The 22,897-nt window shown below is 39.7% G+C and overlaps 1 protein-coding gene across 8 annotated transcripts in view; it reads left to right on the forward strand.

Annotated features, from left to right (window-relative positions):
* The window catches only part of ABL2 (ABL proto-oncogene 2, non-receptor tyrosine kinase), a 128,907-nt gene that overhangs the window by 81,776 nt on the left and 24,234 nt on the right, over window positions 1-22,897 (forward strand). For 3 of the 8 annotated variants that reach the window (XM_025368369.1, XM_025368193.1, XM_025368609.1), the window contains exons 2-3: window positions 13,261-13,431; window positions 18,384-18,679. In XM_025368369.1, coding sequence (XP_025224154.1) covers window positions 13,261-13,431; window positions 18,384-18,679 — 467 coding nt within the window. Of the gene's footprint in view, window positions 1-4,865; window positions 5,017-11,376; window positions 11,440-13,260; window positions 13,432-18,383; window positions 18,680-22,897 lie in introns of those variants that run through there. The other 5 variants (XM_025368284.1, XM_025368017.1, XM_025368531.1 and 2 more) reach the window with 4 other exon arrangements.

Here is a 22,897-nt window from a genome sequence, read left to right on the forward strand (position 1 = left end):
TCCATGTGTACCCATTGTTTAGCTCCCACTTACAATGAGAACATAGGAGTTTTGGCTTTCTGTTTTTGAGTCATTTCACTTAGGATAATGACCTCTAGTTCCAACCGTGTTGCTGCAAAATACGTGACTTTATTCTTCTTTATGGCTAAGTAGTATTCTGTGGTATATCTGTACCATATTTTTAAAAATCCAGTCATCTATTGATGGGCACTTAGATTAATTCCATGATTTTGCTATTGTGAATAGTGCTGCAATAAATACATGGAGTGCAAGTGTCTTTTTGATAGAATGATTTCTTTTCCTTTGGGTAGATATCCAGTAGTGGGATTGCTGGAAGTATAGTTCTACTTGTAGTTCTTTGAGAAATCTCTATATTTTCCATAGAGGTTGTGCTAACTTACATTTCCACCAACAGTAAATAAGTGTTCCCTTTTCTCTGCATCCTTGCCAACATCTGTTGGTTTTTTGTTTTTGTTTTTTTTAAATAATGGCCATTTTGACTGGTGCAAAATTATATCTTACTGTGGTTTTAATTTGCATTTCTTTGATTAGTGATTTGACCATTTATTCGTATGTTTGTAAGCCACTTATATGTCGTCTTTTGGAAAATGTCTGTTCATGATCTTTGCCTACTTTTTTTACTTTTTTTTTTTTTAAAGACAGGATCTGGCTCTGTCATGTGGGCTGGAGTGCAGTGGCGTGATCTTGGCTCATTACAGCCTCAACCTCCCAGGCTCAGGCCATCTCTGGGCTGATAAGAGTCTATAGTTGTCACCAGTAAAGGAGAATTTGTATCCTGTCTTTAGGTAGAAAAGCAAGAGGATATGGGGAGATTTTTCCCTATTCATTACTTTAGGCTCAAAAATAATTTTTATGTCCGAGACATATTTTGGGGTGATATATCTTTTTCCTTTCCTTTTTCCTCATGGCAGAAGGCAAAGGAGAAGCAGGCACCTTCCTCACAGGGTGGCAGGATTTAGTGAGTACAAGCAGAGGAAATGCCAGATGTTTATAAAAATCATCACATCTTGTGAGACTCACTATCACGAGAACAGCATGGGGGAAAATTCCCCCATGATCCGATTACCTCCGCCTGGTCCCGCCCTTGACACGTAGGGATTTATGGGGATTACAATTCAACATGAGATTTTGGGTAGGGACACAGCCAAACCATATCACTTGGGTCTCAAACCCAAGATATCTCGTTATATATATACAAATATTCCAAAATCTGAAAAAATTTAAAACCTGAAACACTTCAGGTCTCAAGCGTTTTGGATAAGGTATACTCAACCTGTACTACTGCTGCTTCTGAGTGAATTACATGGCCATCTACCCAGTTACAGTAAAGCCTAAAACCTGGCAGCCTTTGTTTATTTTCTCCTCCTCTCTTATGTTATATCCAAGTAATCTTTAAGCCCTATTGATTCCCTCTTCAAACCATATCGTTAAGTACTTCCACTTTTCTTTGTCTCCACTGCCACCATCCTATTCTTAGCCGACATGATCCCATTGCTGAACTTCTGCATAGTTTTCTGCTTCTCATTTGGTTCTCAATGTAATTCATTTTTTTTTTTCATGTAATAGTGGTCTTTTAAAAAATGGAAATCAGCAGCCTGGCCAACATGGCAAAACCCCGTCTCTACTAAAAATACAAAAATTAGCCAGGCATGGTGGTGCACACCTTGTAATCCCAGCTACTCAGGAGACTGAGGCAGGATAATCACTTGAACCTGGGAGGTGGAGGGTGCAGTCAGCCAAGATCATGCCACTGTACTCCAGCCTGGGAGACAGAGCAAGACCCTGTCTGAAAAAAAAAAAAGATCAGACCATGTGGCCACCCTGCTTAAAACTGGTCACTGGATTTCCATTGTACTTGGAATAGAATCCTAAATCCTTAAGCACTTGATTTGGCCAGCCCCTGTCTACCTTACTTTGTTTCATGCTCATCTTCTGACTTCCTTAACAGTAGCCACACTTCTTATTTCCTGTACATACCAGGTTCTTTTCCTACCTCAGGGTTTTTGCATTGCACTTGCTACATTCTCTACTCAGAATGCCCCTGCTCGTCCTCATCTTTGCTTAGATTCTTCTTTTGCTTCTGGCCTTAGTTTGTCACGTTCATTAAAGTAATGCACCTTCCTACCTCAACCTATTAGAGATTTGAAAAAACTCTTAATTCTCTTTTGAAAAGTACTTATTTTTAAGTAAAAATATGTTGTTAACGTAATGGGTTTATTGTTATTTTAGAATTAATATATATTCAAATTTCTCAGTAAAAATTTCAGGTTTAATTTCAAATGTGGTAAATACTGATAGCTATAACAAAAGGCCTTTGGAAACCTTAATAATTTTAATTTTTAATTATGACAAAGTATCACAGAATTTACTATTTTAACTATTCCTAGATGTACAGTCCAGTAGGATTAAATATATTCATAATGTTACATAGCTACCCATTTGCAGAACTAGACTTCCAGAACTAGAAAAATTCTAAATATTTCATGTAAGTAGAATTATATAATATTTGCCTTGATATGTCTTGCTTATTTCACTTAGCATCATATTTTCAAGGCCCATCTACATTGTAGCATATATCAAAATTTCATTCTTTTTATGGCTAAGTAATATTTCATTATATGTATAGGCCACCTTTTGTTTATCCATTTATCTCCTCTTTATTCCAAATTATGATATAAGTAATTGAAAATGTAACTACTAATTATTGGTAATTTAAATAGAAGATTGGTTGATTAAATAGTAAATCATATAGTATAGAGTCTACATATGGATGTTGAAGGTCCTTTCCCATACATTTTTTTCTATAATCTGGAGAGTGAGATATTCAATCTGGTATTTGAAATTCTTAGTCATAATTGTGGTTACCTTTAGTCATCTAACTCTTTATTTGTCCCTTGATGTTGAAAGTACTGGCTTTATAAAGGATAATTTTATTGAAAACATAAGCTTTGTTATTTTAAATAGTTAATAATTACCTACATTAAAGTTATTCTTTCTCTAATAAGGTTAAGTTACCATTTTATTTTTCAATTTTCTCTAAGGCTGTTTCAGTCCTGTCATCCTATTATCTTACCCTGTTACTTTTATTGACCTAGAACGGGCTGGTACATATTAGGTGTTTAATAAATATTTATTGAGTGAATGAGTTCTCAGTTACACAATTAAACACTCTTTTTTTTGGAGACAGAGTCTCACACTGTCGCCCAGGCTGGAGTGCAGTGGCGCGATCTCGACTCACTGCAAGCTCCACCTCCTGGGTTCACGCCATTCTCCTGCCTCAGCCTCCCAAGTAGCTGGGACTACAGGTGCCCACCACCATACCCGGCTGATTTTTTGTATTTTTAGTAGAGACAGGGTTTCACCGTGTTAGCCAGGATGGTCTGGATCTCCTGACCTCGTGATCCACATGCCTCCGCCTCCCAAAGTGCCGGGAGTACAGACGTGAGCCGCGGTGCCCGGCCTACACTCTTTAATGTTATTTATGTAGATCATACATTAAAGTCATCTATTATTTGTAGGTTTTGCTAGTTTAATTCTCACAAAGTACTGTCATTTTTAGGTTTTTAAATTTTATTTAGCTTTGTTCCTGTTTATTAACAAAGATTGGACTTTTTACTTTAAAAACTTTTAACACTCAGGCTGGGCATGGTGGCTCACGCCTGTAATCCCAGCATTTTGGGGGGCCGAGGCAGGTGGATCACGAGGTCAGGAGTTTGAGACCAGCCTAGCCAACATAGTGAAACCCCGTCTCTTCTAAAAATACAAAAAACTGGGCGTGGTGGCGGGCACCTGTAATCCCAGCTACCTGGGAGGCTGAGGCAGGAGAATTACTTGAACCCGGGAGGTGGAGATTGCAGTGAGCCGAGATCACGCCACTGCACTCTAGCCTGGGCGACAGAGCGAGACTCTGTCTCCAAAAAAAAAAATAAATAGGCCGGGCGCGGTGGCTCAAGCCTGTAATCCCAACACTTTGGGAGGCCGAGACGGGCGGATCACAAGGTCAGGAGATCGAGACCATCCTGGCTAACACGGCGAAACCCCGTCTCTACTAAAAACACAAAAAATTAGCCGGGCGAGGTGGCGGCGCCTGTGGTCCCAGCTACTCGGGAGGCTGAGGCAGGAGAATGGCGGGAACCCGGGAGGCAGAGCTTGCAGTGAGCTGAGATCTGGCCACTGCACTCCAGCCTGGGCGACAGAGCGAGACTCCGTCTCAAAAAAAAAAAAAATAAAAAAAATAAAAATAAATAAATAAACTTTTAATACTCAAAAGTTTTCAACACTGTATTGCTATGTTTTTAACCTTTATTACACTGTAGAGCCAAATTATTAGCAAAAGCAGTTATTTCTTGGCTTCTGTGCTCGTGAATCAGATCACAGCTATTTCTTTGACTTTGGCTTTGTGGTTTCTTGAACTATTTAAGTGATGTAAAGATGAGTCTTGTTAGGCGTTTCCTTTCTTTTAAAAGTGTATTTCGTGTTTTATTGTAAACAGGTTTTCTCCAAGGAAACTTTTCTCTATAATCTCACCTCATCATCTCCCTATAAAATAGAGATATATTAATTTCTACATTATTTTATTATTAGGCTGTTTGTTGTATATATGTATGTTGGTTTTTATTTTACTTCTATTTTAAAAGTATTCCCAGAGATTTTGAAGTAACTCCATTCTGACTCAGTCTTTTGTGGATTACTGGAAATGTTCCTTTAGGTCACTCTCCACCCACTTTGGGAATTGTGAATGCTCTACCATTTTATTGGTTCCCTCTGGCCACTGAGTACATGAGTAAATGTCACATGCATGTGGTATTGCTTGTCAGAGAATGGAATTCTAAGACTTCCTCTTTACACAGAACAGTTTAACTTTTGTGCTTCTGGGCGGAGGTATGGTCCTTGGGACAGTTCTCCTTCCACCTAATAGTTATGGCAGAGATCAGGACACTTCACTTTGCTGCCTGTGCACTGAGGCCTCAGAGTCTACTCTACCCGACATGACAGGTATGGTTCAGAGTTGATAGTTTTGGGGAGGCTTGATAACCACATTAATCAAGTGTGAATGAAGATTTCAAAAAAATTCATCTTACCTACTACTGTTTTTTGTCTTCATTCTTGGTCAGTGAAAGTTTATGTGGTTTCTTGGGGGAATATCTCATAGTAGGATCTCAATAAATACTTACTGAATGGAAGAATGTATGGATAATATGTAATATTTTGTAATAGTAAGATACAGATGTGAAGAACTTAAGCTATATTGAAAACTGTTGAATAATTTACCTTACATAATTTTTAAAAGAAGTTATTAAAACTTATTAGCTTCTTAGAGAATATACAGTCAGATAAAATAGAATTCTGACACGATAAATGTTTATAAAATACTTGAAAATGCCTAAACTGAAAATTTTTAATATTAATTTCTCCAATTACTACCTGACAAATTTCTAATTAAACTGATAAAAGTTATTGAATGACTAATTGGTGAAAAGTGTTTTTAATACAATTAAACATTAAGCTTAGGAATTTTCTCAGTTTGAGTTTTATTATTTTGGGTTTTAACTTTTTTAATCATGATAATTTACTTTGTATAAGTGGCTATTCTGTTTTGCTTTATTTTTGTTGTAGCCTGCAAATGTAGCAATAGAAAAAAAAAATGCCTTTTCTTAATTGTGATAATATATTTCTGTTACCTAGGTTCTTTACATGAGTGAAAATCAGTCTTCTCTTATCCCATCTTAAGTCTCTGATCTACCTCTATAGCAGTGAATAATGGAAGATTAGTTAACTTGATATATAAGTTACCTAATTTATAGTAGTCATTTCATTTTGTTCAAAAATAAACCATTCCCAGCCCACACGCTTGCATTTGGGTGTGTACAGTACATCTGAATCATCCAGGCATGTCTGTCTTAATCAATGAGGAAAGTGACATAGACTATAGCTACTGGGTAACACTGTGACACTTACTTGCTCTTCCCACAGGCTTTTGTTTTCTTTTGTTTTTGCCTTTATCCCTTGTTCCCCCTCATTTAGTTCCTTTACTCTTTATGATTCAAAATATGTTCCTTCTTAGCTTCAGAAAAATGTTAGGATGTTTTTCTCTTTGGAAAAGTTTTCCTTTTGTTTGGTGCTAATGGGTAGAATGGTGTTTAAGTGGATATCCTGTGCAGACAGATTGTGCAGGAAATTGACCCTAAGTTTGAGAACAAAAGAGGAGTGGGAAGAAGGAAGAAAGAAAGGAAATAAGATCTTTTGACTCAACCCAAAAGACTGTAAAACCAGAGATGGGAAGAAGGGAAATGGGGAATAAAAAGGATTATTTTCTAAGTTGTGGTTCTTTTAGTACTTTGGCCTCAAAAATTACTTTTATCCTACAGTTATTACTTTGCATATTTCAGAAATATAATATTGTTTGGCCTGTATATGTCTTTTAAATTTACATAAAATTGTGCTGTAGGTCTCATTCTGTTTTCTCCTTTTGTCAGATAACACAACTTTCAGGAAGCTGACTTGTCTTTAAGAGTCCTCTTTTGGATTCAGAGTTCCCCCTTATTATAAACACGTCCTTGAGTATTGACAGTCTGTCACTCTACTGTCATCAGTGCAGAATTCCTATTAATCTAATTTTTTTTTTTTAAAGCAGGGTTTTGTTCCGTTGCCCAGATCAGAGTGCAATGGTGTGATCTTGGCTCACTGCAGCCTCAACCTCCCAGGCTCAGGCAATCCTACCTCAGCCTCCTGGGTAGCTGGGACTACAGTTGTGTGCCAGTATGCCCAGCCAATATTTAATGTTTTTTTTTTTCCTTTTTTTGAGACTGAGTCTTGCTTTGTCACCCAAGTTGGACTGCAGCAGTCTGATCTCAGCTCGCTGCAACCTCCGCCTCCCGGGTTCAAGCAATTCTCCTGCCTCAGCCTCCCGAGTAGTTGGCATTACAGGCTCCTGTCACCACGCCCAGTCAGGGTTTTGCCATGTTGGCCAGGCTGGTCTCGAACTCCTGGCCTCAGGTGATCCACCTCGGCCTCCCAAAGTGCTGGGATTACAGGTGCGAGTCACCATACCCGGCCCAATTTTTAAATTTTTTATAGTGATGAAGTCTCATGATGTTGCCCAGGCTGGTCTTGAACTCCTGGCCTCAAGCGATCCTCCCACCTTGGCTTCTCAAAGTGCTGAGTTTATAGGCATGAGCTACTGTGCCTGGCCTGTGTTCATCCAGTTTAAATGTTTATCTAATTTTAAGTCTGAAACCTTGCCTGACTCTAGAGTTTTGTTTTATATTCTGTCCTTTCAGAGCGTCCTCTGTGAGTGAGTATGTTTACATAGTTCATTCATTCAGCAAATCTTTTTTGAGAGCCTGTTACATGTAGGCACTGTTCTGGAGTCACTGTTCAGTGAACAAAACAGACAAAAATCCTAGTCCTCATAAAACTTACATTTTAGCAGGGAGACTTAGATACATGAATATAATAATAAATAAGTAAATTACACGATATGTTTGGTGGTAGTAAGAGGTATGGAGGTAAAATAAATCAGGAAAGGAGTCAGTGGGGGATGTGAGAGTGTTATCAAGAATAGATGTACTTTAAAACAGAATAATCAGAGAATGCCATAACAAGAAGGTAACATTTGGTGAAATGTCATGGGGAAGAGTGTTTTAGGCAGAAGGAGAAGCCAGTGCAAAGGTCCTGAGGCAGAAGTGTGCCTGCTCTGTTCAAGCAGTAGCATTGGTGTCAGTGGCCAGAATGAGGTGGAAGAATAGTAGCAGGAGATGCTGGGCAAGACCAGTTGTGAAGGACTTTGCAGGGCCTTTAAGGATTTTAGCTTTTACTATAAAATGGGGAGCCTTTGAAGAGTCTTGAACGGAGGAGTAGCAATCTGACTTATGCTCTGACAGATGGCTGGTATGTTGAGAATAAACAGTAGGGAACAAGCATGGAAGCATGGAAATCAGGAGTCTAGTGAAATAATCTCCTCAGTGGTTCCAACCTTTTTGGCACCAGGGACCAGTTTCATGGAAGTCAGTTTTTTCACAGACCGGGGTGGGGAGCAGTGGTTTCACATGAAACTGTTCCACCTCAGATCATCAGGCATTAGATTATCCTAAGGAGCATTCAACCTAGATGCCTCGCGTGAGCAGTTCACAGTAGGTTTCGGCTCCTGTGAGAATCAAATGCCTCCACTAATCTGCCGGGAGGTGCAGCTCAGGAGGTAATGCTTGCTGGCCCACTGCTCACTTGCTGCTGCGTGGCCCTGTTCCTAACAGGCCACAGACCAATACCTGTCTGTGGCCCAGGGGTTGGGGACCTCTTATCTAGATGATGGTGGTCATGAAGTGGTACTGAATGAGAAGTGGTTAGATTCTGGGTATATTTTTGAAGGCAGTGCCAATAGAATTTCTGAATGGATTGGATGTCGTATGTGAGAGCAAGAAAGGAGACATAAAGGATTCCATGGTTTTTGGCCTCAGCATTTGAAAAGATGGAATTGCCATTAACTGAAGTGAGGAATTCTGTAAGAGAAACAAATTTTGATGGAAGCATGGATGATAGTTTTGCATATTGAGTCCCAATGGTGTTATTAGTGATTTCTCATCTTTATACTCTGAAGCCCAGCACAGTGCCTTGCATGTGGTAGTCACTCAAATTGCTAGGGGCTTCTTTTTCCCCAGTAAACATTTAAAATAGTTAAACAGGCCGGCCGTGGTGGCTGGTGCTTGTAATCCCAGTACTTTGGGAGGCTGAGACAGGTGGATCGCTTGAGCTCAGGAGTTTGAGACCAGCCTGGACATGGCGAGACCTTGTCTCAATAATAATAATAATAAAACAATATCTGACAGCCATTGGAAAACTCTCCTAAACTGGCAACATTTTGGAACTTGTAAAGCCCCCTGGGTCATTCTCCGGGGCTGTATTCAAAGTAACTGAATTATCAGCATGACTAATATCCAGGCAGGGGGCAGGTTTCATAGTGAGATTTAATGCTGTGTGCTTAAAACACCCCAGCTGTTTTCAGAAATACAAGAAATCTTAAGTTGCACTGTGGATTCCCTGAGTGTCCATCCTGAGAGCTTGGGCTGTTCCAGATGCAGCAGGCGCTGACATGTGAGGAACTGGTACCACCTGACACCAGAGGGGTTCATGGAGGCGTCAGTTTAATTAATCATTCTTCTTAAACTTGCTGTTGATGTAAGGCACCCGGTCCAGAATTGGCCTCCAGTCAGTGACCCACACCAGCCCCACAGTGCCCATGGCGCCCCTTATGTCCACTGTGGGAATCCAGTTCTTGGCCAGCTCCTGGTTGTGTGAGCCCAGGAAGCTGCTCAATATTGCATCACCGTCCTCACCCTCCGGGTGATCAAATTACTGTTTTGTAAACTTTAATATACTGAGTTTCACAAAGTAAGGTATAACTATATGACATTTGCTGGTTTTGTCCTGATAGAGGTTAAGAGTTGGCTTCTGCTTATTACTATTTCTAACTTGGTCGTTGATAGTACCAAAGTTCTTTTTACTATTGAGTTTTTATCTTATAATTTCAAACAAGGAGAACTTTTCCTGTACTACAAAGAATTAAATATACTTAAACTGTTTGATAATCATTAAACAGAGTATTTATAAAACATTGTAATGTGTTACCAGTGTCACTGGCAAAAAAAAAAAAAATATATATATATATATTATATATATAAGTGTGGATTATGGAGTGTTCAGTAATAGATGCTAATAAATATGGATATTTTCTGTACTTTCTTGGCATTTTTTTCACTTAATAAAGGATTGGCATTGTATAGCCCAGTGGAAATTCTGCTAGAGTAGATAGTTTTTGCATTGGAATAAAGACCTATATGATACATGCAACCAGTTTGAAGAATGTTTTTTGCAATATGGATTTTTGTTGATTTGATCATCCCAAATTGGCTCTAGTGAATACAGCTGTTCCCATTCACTATAATTCTGTATTTAAATTAGGAACAACATAACTACTTTAACTCTTCATGATGTCAGAACATTTCTTTAAGTTTATCATAGTGTTCTTAATGTAAAACAAAATTGAATTAACTGGAATTTTAAATATATATTCTTTTAGAGAGGGGAATATGAAACTCTGAAACTGTTTGGAGAATTACAGAGCCAAACCACAACAGGAATTTCTGTGTGTATATCATGTAGAAGTTATGAAGCCTTTTTTTTTTTTTTTTTTTAAAAGACAGGGTTTTACTCTGTTACCCAGGCTAGAGTACGGTGGCAATCTCAGCTCACTGTAACCTCCACCTCCCAGGCTCAAGCAGTTCTCCTGCCTCACCCTTCTAGGTAGCTGGAATTATAGGCACGTGCCACCAGACCTGGCTAATTTTTCTATTTTTAGTAGAGATGGGGTTTTTCACCATGTTGGTCAGGCTGGTCTCAAACTCCTGACCTCAGGTGATCCACCCTCCCTCCCCGGTCTCCCAAAGTGCTGGGATTACAGGCCTGAGCCACCGCGCCTGGCCAAAGCCAATTTTAAAGCATTGTTTAATGTGATTTTAAGATTAAGATACATCTTGTTTCCTGTCACTTATATGTTTGTGTAATTTGGGCATTTGTTTAGCTAACAGTTATTAAACACATATTATGTAACTCTTGGTAGGAAAAGAATACCATTCCAGATACAAGGAGCATGTTATGGTGTTTGGGGAACAAACATATGTAGAATGTATTATTAATACAGAGATAAAGGTAGAGTATTAAGGCAGCAACTGTGATGCTTTTGACATCACAGAGAGAAGGTGCAGTATCCCCCATTATCCACAGTTTTGCCTTATGCAGTTTCAGTTACTGGCACTCCACCCCAGTCTGAAAGTATTAAGATATTTTGAGGGAAAAAGAGAGATACCACATTCACATATATTTTATTACAATATATTATAATTGTTCTGTTTTATTATTGTTGATCTCTTACTGAGCCTAATTTATAAATTAAATTGTATCATGGTTATGTATGTATAGGAAAAATGTAGTATATAGTGAGTTTGGTACTATCCTGATTTTAATCATCCACTGTGGGTCTTGGAACATATTCCTCATGGATAAGGGGAACTACTATAAATTGGAGCTGAGTATTACAAGTAGAAATCAACCAGTCAAAAGAAAAGTGGGGTGACCAGTTAGTCTGGACTGTGTGAACCAAAGCCAGAAGGTGAGAAGCAACATGGTGTATATTAAAGTTTACAATCTGAGGTATGGAGTGGGGAGAGGCAAAGCCGGAGGAGTAGGTGGAGATCTGATCATGAAAGGCCTTTGAAGGCCATGAAAAGGAGACTTTAGCTTGATGTTAAACTATTGAAGAGGCTTAAGAAAAGTGATGTGGTCAATTTTTTTCTTAAATAGATCACTTTGCCAGCTGTGTGGAGGATGGATTTGAGGGAGACAAGACTGGAGGCAGTAGTCCAGGTGAGAGATGTTGAGATGTTGTGGATTTGAACTAAGGCATTGGCAGTAGAGATGGAGAACAGGGAATGGATCTGAAAATAAATGGAACCACAAATTCAAGTTTTTTCCTTTCATATATGATAAAACCGTTTTTATATTAAAAATAAGTTGGCCTGGCTGGGTGTTGGCTCACGCCTGTAATCCCAGCACTTTGGGAGGCCAAGGCGGGAGGATCACAAGGTCAGGTTCAAGACCAGCCTGGCCAACATGGTGAAATCTCGTCTCTACTAAAAATACAATACTTAGCTGGGCTTGGTGGCATGCACCTGTAATCTCAGCTACTCGGGAGGCTGAGGCAATAGAATTGCTTGAACCTGGGAGACAAAGGTTGCAGTGAGCAGAGATTGTACCAGTGCATTCCAGGCTGGGCAACAAAACAGGACTCCATCGCAGTGGGGGAGTGGGGGGTTGGGGGGTGGGCATGGGTGGGGAATAAGTCGGCTGGGTGCAGTGGCTCACACCTGTAATCCCAGCACTTTGGGAAGCCGAGGTGGGTGAATCATCTGAGATCAGGAGTTCGAGATCAGCCTGGCCAACGTGGTAAAACCCTGTCTCTACTAAAAATACAAGAAAATTAGTTGGGTGTGGTGGCGGGTGCCTGTAATCCCAGCTACTTGGGAGGCTGAGGCAGGAGAATCACCTGAACTCAGGAGGCGGGGGTTTCAGTGAGCCGAGATAATGCCATTGCACTCCAGCCTGGGCAACAAAAGTGAAACTCCATCTCAGAAATAATAATAATAATAATAATAATGGGAGGAAGAGAGACATAAAAATGTTGTTATATGACATAGACATTTGGATAGTTTGCCTTTGTAGACAGGCACTAAAAACAGTCTGATCAAGAAAATCGATACTGGAAAAACTGTGTTTTTTGTGTAATCGATCTGGGCCGTGAGAAACAGGTGATCTTTAAGATGGTATAGGGGTCACCTGTGCTATGTACTATAAATAAATTTAGAAACTGTAAAGTCTTGAGAAAAAAACAGGTCATAAAAGGCTTGGACCACATTGAGTAGAAACTCAATAAATGCCCGATGATAGTAATATTTTCTAGGCTGTTCAATTAAGTTATTGATACTTACAAAAAAATCACTGCTCAGGAAAACAAAATAGTGTTTAAAAATGTCATTCAGGCTGGGTGCTGTCATGTTTCTTTTGTTTTTTTTAAAAACAAAAGAAGATTATTTTTCGCCATGTTGGCCAAAACAAGATTATTTTTCTAAAAGCACTTTTTAAATAATTTTTTCTATACTTAGAGAGCCTGGATTTATACAATATTACCTAATTCTGAAAAATAATCCCTGTTGTCTTTTCTACAGTTTGTTTTTTGTGGAGAGAGAAAGGGAATAAGGGTAGTTTGGGTGGACTTGTAAGAAACTTATAATCATTTCTTCCTTAAAACTACAACCACCACTATAACAAAATATCCTATATGTTTTATAAAGTTAGTAACCATGTCTCTTTGAGATTCTTTTTTCCATTTTGAGAAAACTGCGTTTCCTATTAGTTTATGTCTGATTTTGGTGAGTGCCTATAAATCACGGCTAAACTCTCATTTTGTGGTCTTTTCTCTGACTACCTTGTTACATTTTTAACAAGTAAATTGCTTCCTCATGCTTAGGAGAGACAGTGCCTATTTGCTCATTCTTCGTAACACTTTATACTGTGCAGTTCTTTCCTACTCTGGAGCCAGCAGCTGAAATACTATGTATATACTGAATTCAAACAAATGTTTTGCTGTTGAACTCACCATGAATTCTCTTCCCTTCTTATGTCTTTCAGAAGCTTTGCATCGTCCCTATGGTTGTGATGTTGAACCCCAGGCACTAAATGAAGCTATCAGGTGGAGCTCCAAGGAGAACTTGCTCGGAGCCACCGAGAGTGACCCTAATCTCTTTGTTGCACTTTATGATTTTGTAGCAAGTGGTGATAACACACTCAGCATCACTAAAGGTGAGGTTTCTATGTAACATGCTTTCACTTTTCAGTTTTCATTATTGATTAAGAGATAAAGGGGCCTGGCCAGGCTCGATGGCTCACACCTATAATTCCAGCACTTTGGGAGACCGAGGCGGGCGGATCACCTGAGATCAGGAGTTTGAGACCAGCCTAGTCAACATTGCGAAACCCTGTCTCTAATAAAAATATGAAAAAAATTAGTTGGGCATGGTAGCACATGCCTGTAGTCCCAGCTACTCGGGAGGCTGAGGCATGAGAATTGCTTGAACTTGGGAGTCAGAGGTTGCAGTGAGCTGAGATCACACCACTGCACTCCAGCCTGGGTGACAGAGTGAGACTCCATCTCAAAAAAAAAAAAAAAAAAAATCCTGAACTACATTTTTCCCCCCCAGCAGTGGTTTTCATACATTCAAAAGGCAAGAATAAGCTTAGGCAGACTAGCAAATCAGTTCAGGTACACAAGGATAATGTCCCCATAATCCTATTTCTTTATCATAAAAGTTACTTTTTTTGCCCTTGCCCTCGCTTGCTCTCTCTCTTTCTCTCTATCTCTCTTCTCTCGCTCTCTCACACACACACACAAAATCAATAATGGTTGATTTTATTTGGTCATGTTCTTAATCCTATTTCTTTATCATAAAAGTTACTTTTTTTGCCCTTGCCCTCGCGCGCGCTCTCTCTCTCTCTCTCTCTCTCTCTCTCTCTCTCTCTCACACACACACACACACACACACACACACGCAAAATCAATAATGGTTGATTTTATTTTATTTGGTCATGTTCTTAATGTTCCATTTTATAAGAATTTACCACGGAAATAAACTACCACTCTCTTGAATTACTATAATGGAAATCAAATAAACCTTTCCTACCATTCCTTTCACTGATCTATATAAACACAAACAATAGACATTTATGTTGTCTAGGCCAGTGCTACTCAGAAATGGTCCACAACAAGGTAAGATGCTTATGCCAGAATGTGAAACACTATCTTCATGCAGAAAGCCTTGCTCCAAAGGGTTAAAACTGAACTAAATAATAAATAGCGTGCTTAGTGATGTAGTTGGTCTACATTTGGTTGCAGTTCTTAATCTCACTGTGGACTAGTAATGAATGAACAGTCCTCACATATAGACAGTCAAGTTCACAGACAACATTCTGAGTAGCAGTGAGGTCTGGCAACATGGCTCATCTTAGCCACAGTTCAATTAGAATAGGTGTGGCCAGGCATGGTGGCTCACGCCTGTAATCTAGCACTTTGGGAAGCCGAGGCTTTCGGAATCTCTGAGCTCAGGAATTCAAGACCAGCCTGGGCAACACGGTGAAACCCCGTCTCTACTAAAATACAAAAGACATTAGCCATGTGTGGCGGCATGTGCCTGTAGTCCCAGCTACTCGGGAGGCTGAGGCAGGAGAATTGAACCCAGGAGGCCGAGGTTGCATTGAGCTGAGATGGTGCCACTGCACTCCAGCCTGGGCGACAGAACGAGATGCCGTCTCTTAAAAAAATAAAAACAAAAGAATAGGTGTATAGTGAGTCTAGCCTTCGTGGTAGTTGCATTTGTTGGCCAACTGTATATAGAACAGAATTAAAAGTAAAAGTAAAAGTGCATTATCTCCTAGTGTCAGTTTTACTTACTGCTTTTGGATAGTTTTGGGGACAGGATGATATATGTTGTGTTTACGCAGTCGTAGGAAAATTTTATGTAAAGTTTGAAGATAGAACAAAATATATCAAAGAATTTTTTTTTTTTTTTTCTTTGAGATGGAGTCTCACTCCGTTGCCCAGACTGGAGTGCAGTGGTGCTATCTCGGCTCACTGCAAGCTCTGCCTCCCGGGTTCAAGCGATTCTGCTGCCTCAGCCTCTTGAGTAGCTGGGATTACAGGCGTGCACCACCACACCCGGTTAATTTTTGTATTTTTAGTAGAGACAGGGTTTCTCCCATGTTGGTCAGGATGGCCTCGAACTCCTGACCTGTAATCCGCCTGCTTCAGCTTCCCAAAGTGCTGGGATTACAGGTGTGAGCCACCACACCCAGCCAGAAAGTTAATATTGTGTGGTAGTCTGTTTGGGCTACAGTATACTTGATTTTACCTTTACTGATTCTTCACTGGAGAAATTTGTGAAGTGATGACTCGGAAATTCTTTCATAGGTATGTTTTCCTGTTGTTTTTTCAAGATAGCCCAGTCATCAAGGAAACATTGATAAAGAAAGACTGTTGATTCTTCAGTTATCAGTTATGACTGGCCTTTATCTTATGACCAACAGTGGTTTCTTTTAAAATCCACAGAATGCCAAATTTTTATATCTGGTTCTCACTAATTTAAAATGATGTCATGCTAAAGCTGTTTTATTATTTTAAAAGACAAGAAAATATATTTTAAAAATAAAGCAACACTTTAGTTTTTGATTGAAAATGATATTTTGCTTGAATTTTTTTTTTTTTTTTTTTTTTTTTTTAATTTTACCAGCCAAGCACGNTTAAAATGATGTCATGCTAAAGCTGTTTTATTATTTTAAAAGACAAGAAAATATATTTTAAAAATAAAGCAACACTTTAGTTTTTGATTGAAAATGATATTTTGCTTGAATTTTTTTTTTTTTTTTTTTTTTTTTTTAATTCTACCAGCCAAGCACGGTGGCTCATGCCTGTAATCTCAGCACTTTGGGAGGTTGAGGCTGGAGGATTGCTTGAGCCCAGGAGTTCAAAACCAGCCTAGTCAATGTAGTGAGACCCCTGTCTTTACAAAATTTTAAAAATTAGCCAGGTGCAGTGGCATGCATCTGTAGACCCAGGTACTTGGGGGGCTGAGGTCTTAGGATCACTTGAGCCTGAGAAATTGAGGTTACAGTGATCTGTGTTTGCACTGCTGCACTGCTACGTGGCGACAGAGGGAGACCTGTTTCAAGACAAACAAAAAAGTTCTCCCTAGGATTGCTCTGTCAGTTTGGCCAATGTTTGAATCCGTACTAGTCATCCCCCTGTCATTTTCCATGGTAGTCAAAACTTCCAGGGTAGAAAAATTTTCCTGATAACTGACAAAAAAAGAGAACAACAAACAAAAAATCCTGGGGTCTTTGACTGTATCTTCATTATGATAGCCTGTCATTACCAATTCTTTTTAAGGAAGCAACAATATTTTTAAAATGTATATAGATATATATACAAAGTAGTTACAGGCTTTATTTTTAGTTCATGTGGACTAATAGAGAAAAGCTACAGAGCAACAGGTTTTCTTCAGTTTTTCCAGCAGGATTCTTTTTTTTTCTTCCTGTAAATATGATTGGCGAGTATTTATCTGTGCACTTACGCATATCCACTGCTACACCAGACTCCTATCTGTATATATGTATATTTTATGTACCCATAGGTGTATATATGTACGTATACTCATGTTTTTTCCTCATTATCTCATATCCACGTGTCTAAGGTGAGATGGTGTCTAATAGAAAGTTATTCTATGGAAACATTTCTGAAGGCCACTAAAAAAGGACAGATGGTTACAAGGATAATTATTTTGAGTTTTCCTAAAAACTTTTCCCTGATACTTCTGGCTATGTGCTTCTTTTTTTTTTTTTTTTTTTTGGCAGTCACTCTCTGTCGCCCAGGTTGGAGTACAGTGGTGCAATCTTGGCTCACTGCAACCTTAGCTTCCTGGGTTCAAGCGATTCTCCTGCCTCAGCCTCCCAAGTAGCTGGGATTATAGGCATGCGCCACCATGCCTGGCTAATTTTTTGTATTTTTGGTAGAGACAGAGTTTCGCCATGTCGGCCAGGCTAGTCTTGAACTCCTGACCTTATGTGATCCGCCTCTCTCGGCCTCCCAAAGTGCTGGGATTACAGGCGTGAGACACCATGCTCAGCCATGGCCATGTGCTTTTGATTGACTTCGCTTCCTTCTACTTTCTGACACTGAAGAAGTAGATATGAACGCTATAGGAAGGGTTGCATCTCTTAGAGATAAGAACCTGAGGTACTACAAGGATTCTTTAGATTAACATTTATTTATCACTAGTGATATTTCTTTCACTGTCTCTGTTTTGCCAAAGAAACCTAATTTGTGCTGCAAGTATCGGGGCAAGTTATATGTTGAAGTCTGAGCTTGATGTTCCCAATTTTGATGAAAAAATTAAGAACGTTGAAGTTGACGGCAAAGATACACTGAGTGACTTGGGTTTTGGTTTCCAACTTTAAGAGTGAGCTTGCCATTCCACGCACTGATTTTAGTGTGGAATGGAAAGGAGTGATTCATTCTTTGTGGGAACTAGGAAGGAAATAAGAAAACTATAGCTATTTTTAAACTTGTATTCTGGAAGGGGTTGTGTTTTGGGAGTCCTAACTGCCCATTCCCTCACCCCACTAAACAGTTTTCTTGCTGAAAACTCTGTGGTCTGTGTTTTTTTGTTTGTTTGTTCATTTTTTGTTTTTGTTTTTGTTTTACATCAGTGGTTTTGTTGCCTTGGTGCCAAGTGAAATTTAGAAGTCACTTTGTATCTCACATGTCTTATCCCTAATCCTTGATGGTTGTTAACATTGAATCATATATAAAATACATTCCTTGATAAACTGTTTTCAGGGAAAGTGAATTTTCTTCTTTTGAAGAGTGAGCACTGTATCCTTTTCCAGCCATTTTAATAACCTGTCTGCCATACATAGAGTTTCCTAAGGGTATTTTTTAAGTTGTATATAGACTTTTAAAACCCTGTAGTAAATGCCAGAAAACCATTTCCGACCATGCTTGTGTGGTTAAGCTAAAAGTTAAAGAGAGCAATCAGGATATGATGAACAGCCAAGTTTGTTTTCATTATTTAAAAAAAAAATTGGCATAAAAGTTCGAGATTCTTTTTTTTTTTTAAATGAGTTTAAAGTTTGACAATACACTGCTTCAGTTGAAATAAAGTCTTAACATCGTTTCTTTCATCCTGTGATGACCTTATGGCTAGGTGAAAAGCTACGAGTTCTTGGTTACAACCAGAATGGCGAGTGGAGTGAAGTTCGCTCTAAGAATGGTCAGGGCTGGGTGCCAAGCAACTACATCACCCCAGTGAACAGCCTGGAAAAACACTCCTGGTACCACGGACCTGTGTCACGCAGTGCAGCTGAGTATCTGCTCAGCAGTCTCATCAATGGCAGCTTCCTGGTGCGAGAAAGTGAGAGTAGCCCTGGGCAGCTGTCCATCTCGCTCAGGTACGAGGGACGTGTGTATCACTACAGGATTAACACCACTGCAGATGGCAAGGTAAGACTCGCTGGTCAGCACCTTTAAGCATGGACTGGCTGCTTTGTGAAATAATATTCAACGTGACTGAAGTGAAGTAATAGGTTTTATGTCTGACATGAAATAAAATATTCACTAGCTTTGTGAGTTTGGGCTTTTTGGCATGTTAGAGCTTGTTCTCTTGAAAAGAATATGGTAATAGAAATTTAAAAAACAGTATTATATTAATATTTTAAAGATAAGCTAGATTTGAAAGTGAAGAATGAAGGGAACTGCTGTATAAGTTAGCTGTTCTAATAATCAGTACACAAATACACACCCAGGGCACTGGTATAGAATTTATCAGTTAACATTGTATCATTGAAAATTAGAATATGGGAGGCCGAGACGGGTGGATCACGAGGTCAGCAGATCAAGACCATCCTGGCTAACACGGTGAAACCCCGCCTCTACTAAAAAATACAAAAAACTAGCCGGACAAGGTGGCCGGCGCCTGTAGTCCCAGCTACTCGGGAGGCTGAGGCAGGAGAATGGCGTGAACCCGGGAGGCGCAGCTTGCAGTGAGCTGAGATCCGGCCACTGCACTCCAGCCTGGGCGACAGAGCGAGACTCCGTCTCAACAACAACAAAAAAAAAAAAAAAAAAAGAAAATTAGAATAATATCTACCAGAAAGTTCACAGAGTAAGAATTTAGACTTTTGAGCCTGGTGTCGATCACTAATGTATATTAACTGAAACAGATCATTCAGTCATTGAACAGTTTGTATATTGGGAACACCAGCCATGTTAATTAGGTAGAATGGGTTTGTTACAGTGTGTTTATACATTATAAACTATAGAACATGAGCTTATGTCTGTTGTTTTTTTGTTGTGCAGTAAATTTAGGTTGAATTATTTCTTGTGTTCTCCTCTATGTGATAGGCATGCTGTGGGGGAACCACAGGCTTTGGAGCAAGCAGTTCTGATTGTGACCTTACATAAGTCTCAGTTTCCCTGTCTGTAATTAGCTCCCACTTTATTGGGTTGTTGTAAGGATTAAATGAAGTAATTTCTGTAAGACATAATGACTGATACAAAGTAGGAAGTAAGTAAATTTTTAGTTTTCTTTCACTTTTGCACCACCATATAGACATAGTATGTTTCCTCTTGGCCAAACAGAACAGAATCAGATGTGTAGTAATGTAAGAGTGACTCAGCAGTTCTAGTTATTTACCTAATAGAAGTGAGTGCATATGTATGCCAGAAGACATGTATAGGAATGTTCATAGCAGCATTGCTTCTGATAGCCAAAACCTAGAAACACCCACAGATCTAACAGCAGTAGAATGGGTTAATAAATTGTGGTATATTCATAAAATGCAATTTCATTCAACAACAGAAATGAACACAGTACTGCTACACACAACACCATCAGGTAAAACTATGGCCCTCCAGCCATCTGCTTTTTCTTGTAAATAACATTTTATTGGAATATAGCCACACTCATTTGTTCATGTATTGTCTATGGTTTCTATTACTAGGCAGCGCTGAGTAGTTCTGACAGACACACTATGGCCACAGCCTAAAATATTTATTATCTGGCCCTTATGAAGAGTTTGCTGGCCCCTACTATAGATGAATATCAGCTGACTCAACTTCAGCAAAGTTGAAGGATTAGTATTAGCTGGGGGATGAGAATGTGGGGAGTGGGAAGGACTCCTAATAGGTATGAGATGATGAGAATGTTCTAGAGTTAGTGGTGATGGTTGGACAACTTTGAGAATATGCTAAAACCACTAAATTGTATACCTTAAAATGATGAATATTATGGTATGTGAAATATAATGCAAGTTTTAAAAATTTTAAAGTTTAAATTTTAAAATTTTTAAGTTGGGTGGAAGAAAATAGACGTAATACATACTGTGTGATTCTGTTTGTATATAGTTCAGAAGCAGAGGCCAGGCACAGTGGCTCACACCTGTAATCCCAGCACTTTGGGAAGCTGAGACGGGCCTCATCACTGGAGGTCAGGAGGTCAGGAGACCAGCCTGGCCAACATGATGAAACCCCATCTCTACTACAAATACAAAAATTAGCCTGACATGGTGGCGCACGCCTGTAATCCCAGTTACTCAGTTACTCAGGAGGCTGAGGCAGGAGAACTGGTTGAACCCAGGAGGCGGAGGTTGCAGTGAGCCAGGATCGTGCCACTGCACTCCAGCCTGGGCAACAGAGCGAGACTCTGTCTCAAAAAAAAAAAAAGGAAGCAGAAGCTAATCTAAGGTGTTAGAAGTCAGCATAGTGGCTATCTTTGCAAGGGTAAATAGCTGGAGAGCATAAGGGAGGCTTCTGGGGTGCTGGTCATGTTATAATTCTTGGTGTGGGTGACGTTTACATGGGTGAGTTTACTTTGTAAAAATTATAAATTTTCCATTTATGAATTTTATGTATACTTTTATGTATACACTAAAACAAAAGCTTCTTTCTTTGTTTGTTTGTTTTTGTTTTGAGACGGAGTCTCGCTCTGTTGCCCAGGCTGGAGTGCAGTGGCGCGATCTTGGCTCACTGCAAGCTCTGCCTCCCGCGTTCATGCCATTCTCCTGCCTCTGCCTCCTGAGTAGCTGGGACTACAGGCACCCACCACCATGCCTGGCTAATTTTTTGTATTTTTAGTAGAGATGGCGTTTCACCGTGTTAACCAGGATGGTCTCGATCTCCTGACCTCGTGATCTGCCTGCCTTGGCCTCCCAAAGTGTTGGGATTACAGGCGTGAGCCACCGTGCCCGGCCAAAAGTGTCTTTAAAAAAAATAAATAACAGGTTAGGCGTGGTGGCTCATGCCTGTAATCCCAACACTTGGGGAGGCCAAGGTGGGTGGATCACTTGAACCCAGGAGTTCAAGACCAGCCTGAGGAACATAGTGAAACCTCGTCTCTACAAAAAATTTTAAAAATGAACTGGCCATGGTGGTATATGTCTGTGGTCCTAGCTACCCGGGAAGCTGAGGCAGGAGGATCACCTGAACCTGGGAGGTCAAGGCTGCAGTGAGTCATGATTATGTCACTGCCCTCCAGGCTGGGCAATTCAGTGAGATCCTTATTTCTCAAAAATAAAAATTAAAGCTCCCTTGGGAGAGAAGGCCAGAGAATTCCCTCTTACTTTATATTTCTTATTGCTTAGCAAATTAACTATGTTGTAAGCAATTCTGTGAAATCCAATGTGGCTTTTTTTGTTTTTTGTTTTTTAAGACGGAGTCTTGCTCTGTCACCCAGGCTAGAATGCAGTGACATGATCTCAGCTCACTGCAACCTCTGCCTCCCAGGTTCAAGCAATCCTTCCACCTTAGCCTCCCAAGTAGCTGGGACTACAGGTGCACACCACCACGCCTAGCTAATTTTTGTATTTTTAGTAGAGAGGGGGTTTCACCATAATGGCCAGGCTGGTCTCAACTCTTGACCTCAAGTGACCCGCCAGCCTCAGCCTCCCAAAGTGCTGGCCACTGGTAAATTGTGGCTCTTTCTTTAATGGCCTAGACACTCAAATGTACATCGTAATTAAAATTATGAAATATTTGAATACTCTTACCAAAAACATCTAAATCAGTGGTTTTCAAGTTATGTTCTTTACAGGAGGGAGGTGATATTTTGTAAATTTTTACAAAAGACCAAGTCCTTGCTTGCTTACTTTGATCAGGGCATCTCTTCTTTACCTATCTTCTGTAGTTGAGTCCACAGTCTTGTGTATTTGAAGACTGGCTGGGCGCGGTGGCTCACACCTATAATCCCAGCAATTTGGGAGACTGGGGCAGACAGATCACTTGAGGTTAGGAGTCCCTGACCAGCCTGGCTAACATGGTGAAACCCCGTCTTTACTAAAAATACAAAGAAAAAAATTAGCCAGGCGTGGTGGCGCATGCCTGTAATCCCAGGTACTTGGGAGGTTGAGGCAGAAGAATTACTTGAACCCGGGAGGTAGAGGTTGCAGTGAGCTGAGGTTGCGACACTGCACTCCAGCCTGGGCAACAGAGTGAGACTCTGTCTCAAAAAAAAAAAACCATATATATATATATATATATATATATATATGAAAATACATATATATATGAAAATATATATATATTTGAAGACCAATGAGCTTGATGATCCAGAGAGAGATCTTGGAAGGTTTTCCCCAAGACTAATATAGGAAGAATAGGAAAGGCAGATTAAATAAGATTAAACTAAAGTTCTATGTTTACCCTTGCAGTCATCATTTAACTTTT

This window comes from Theropithecus gelada, chromosome 1 (assembly GCF_003255815.1).
Source record: "Theropithecus gelada isolate Dixy chromosome 1, Tgel_1.0, whole genome shotgun sequence".
NCBI classification, from domain to species: Eukaryota; Metazoa; Chordata; class Mammalia; order Primates; family Cercopithecidae; genus Theropithecus; species Theropithecus gelada.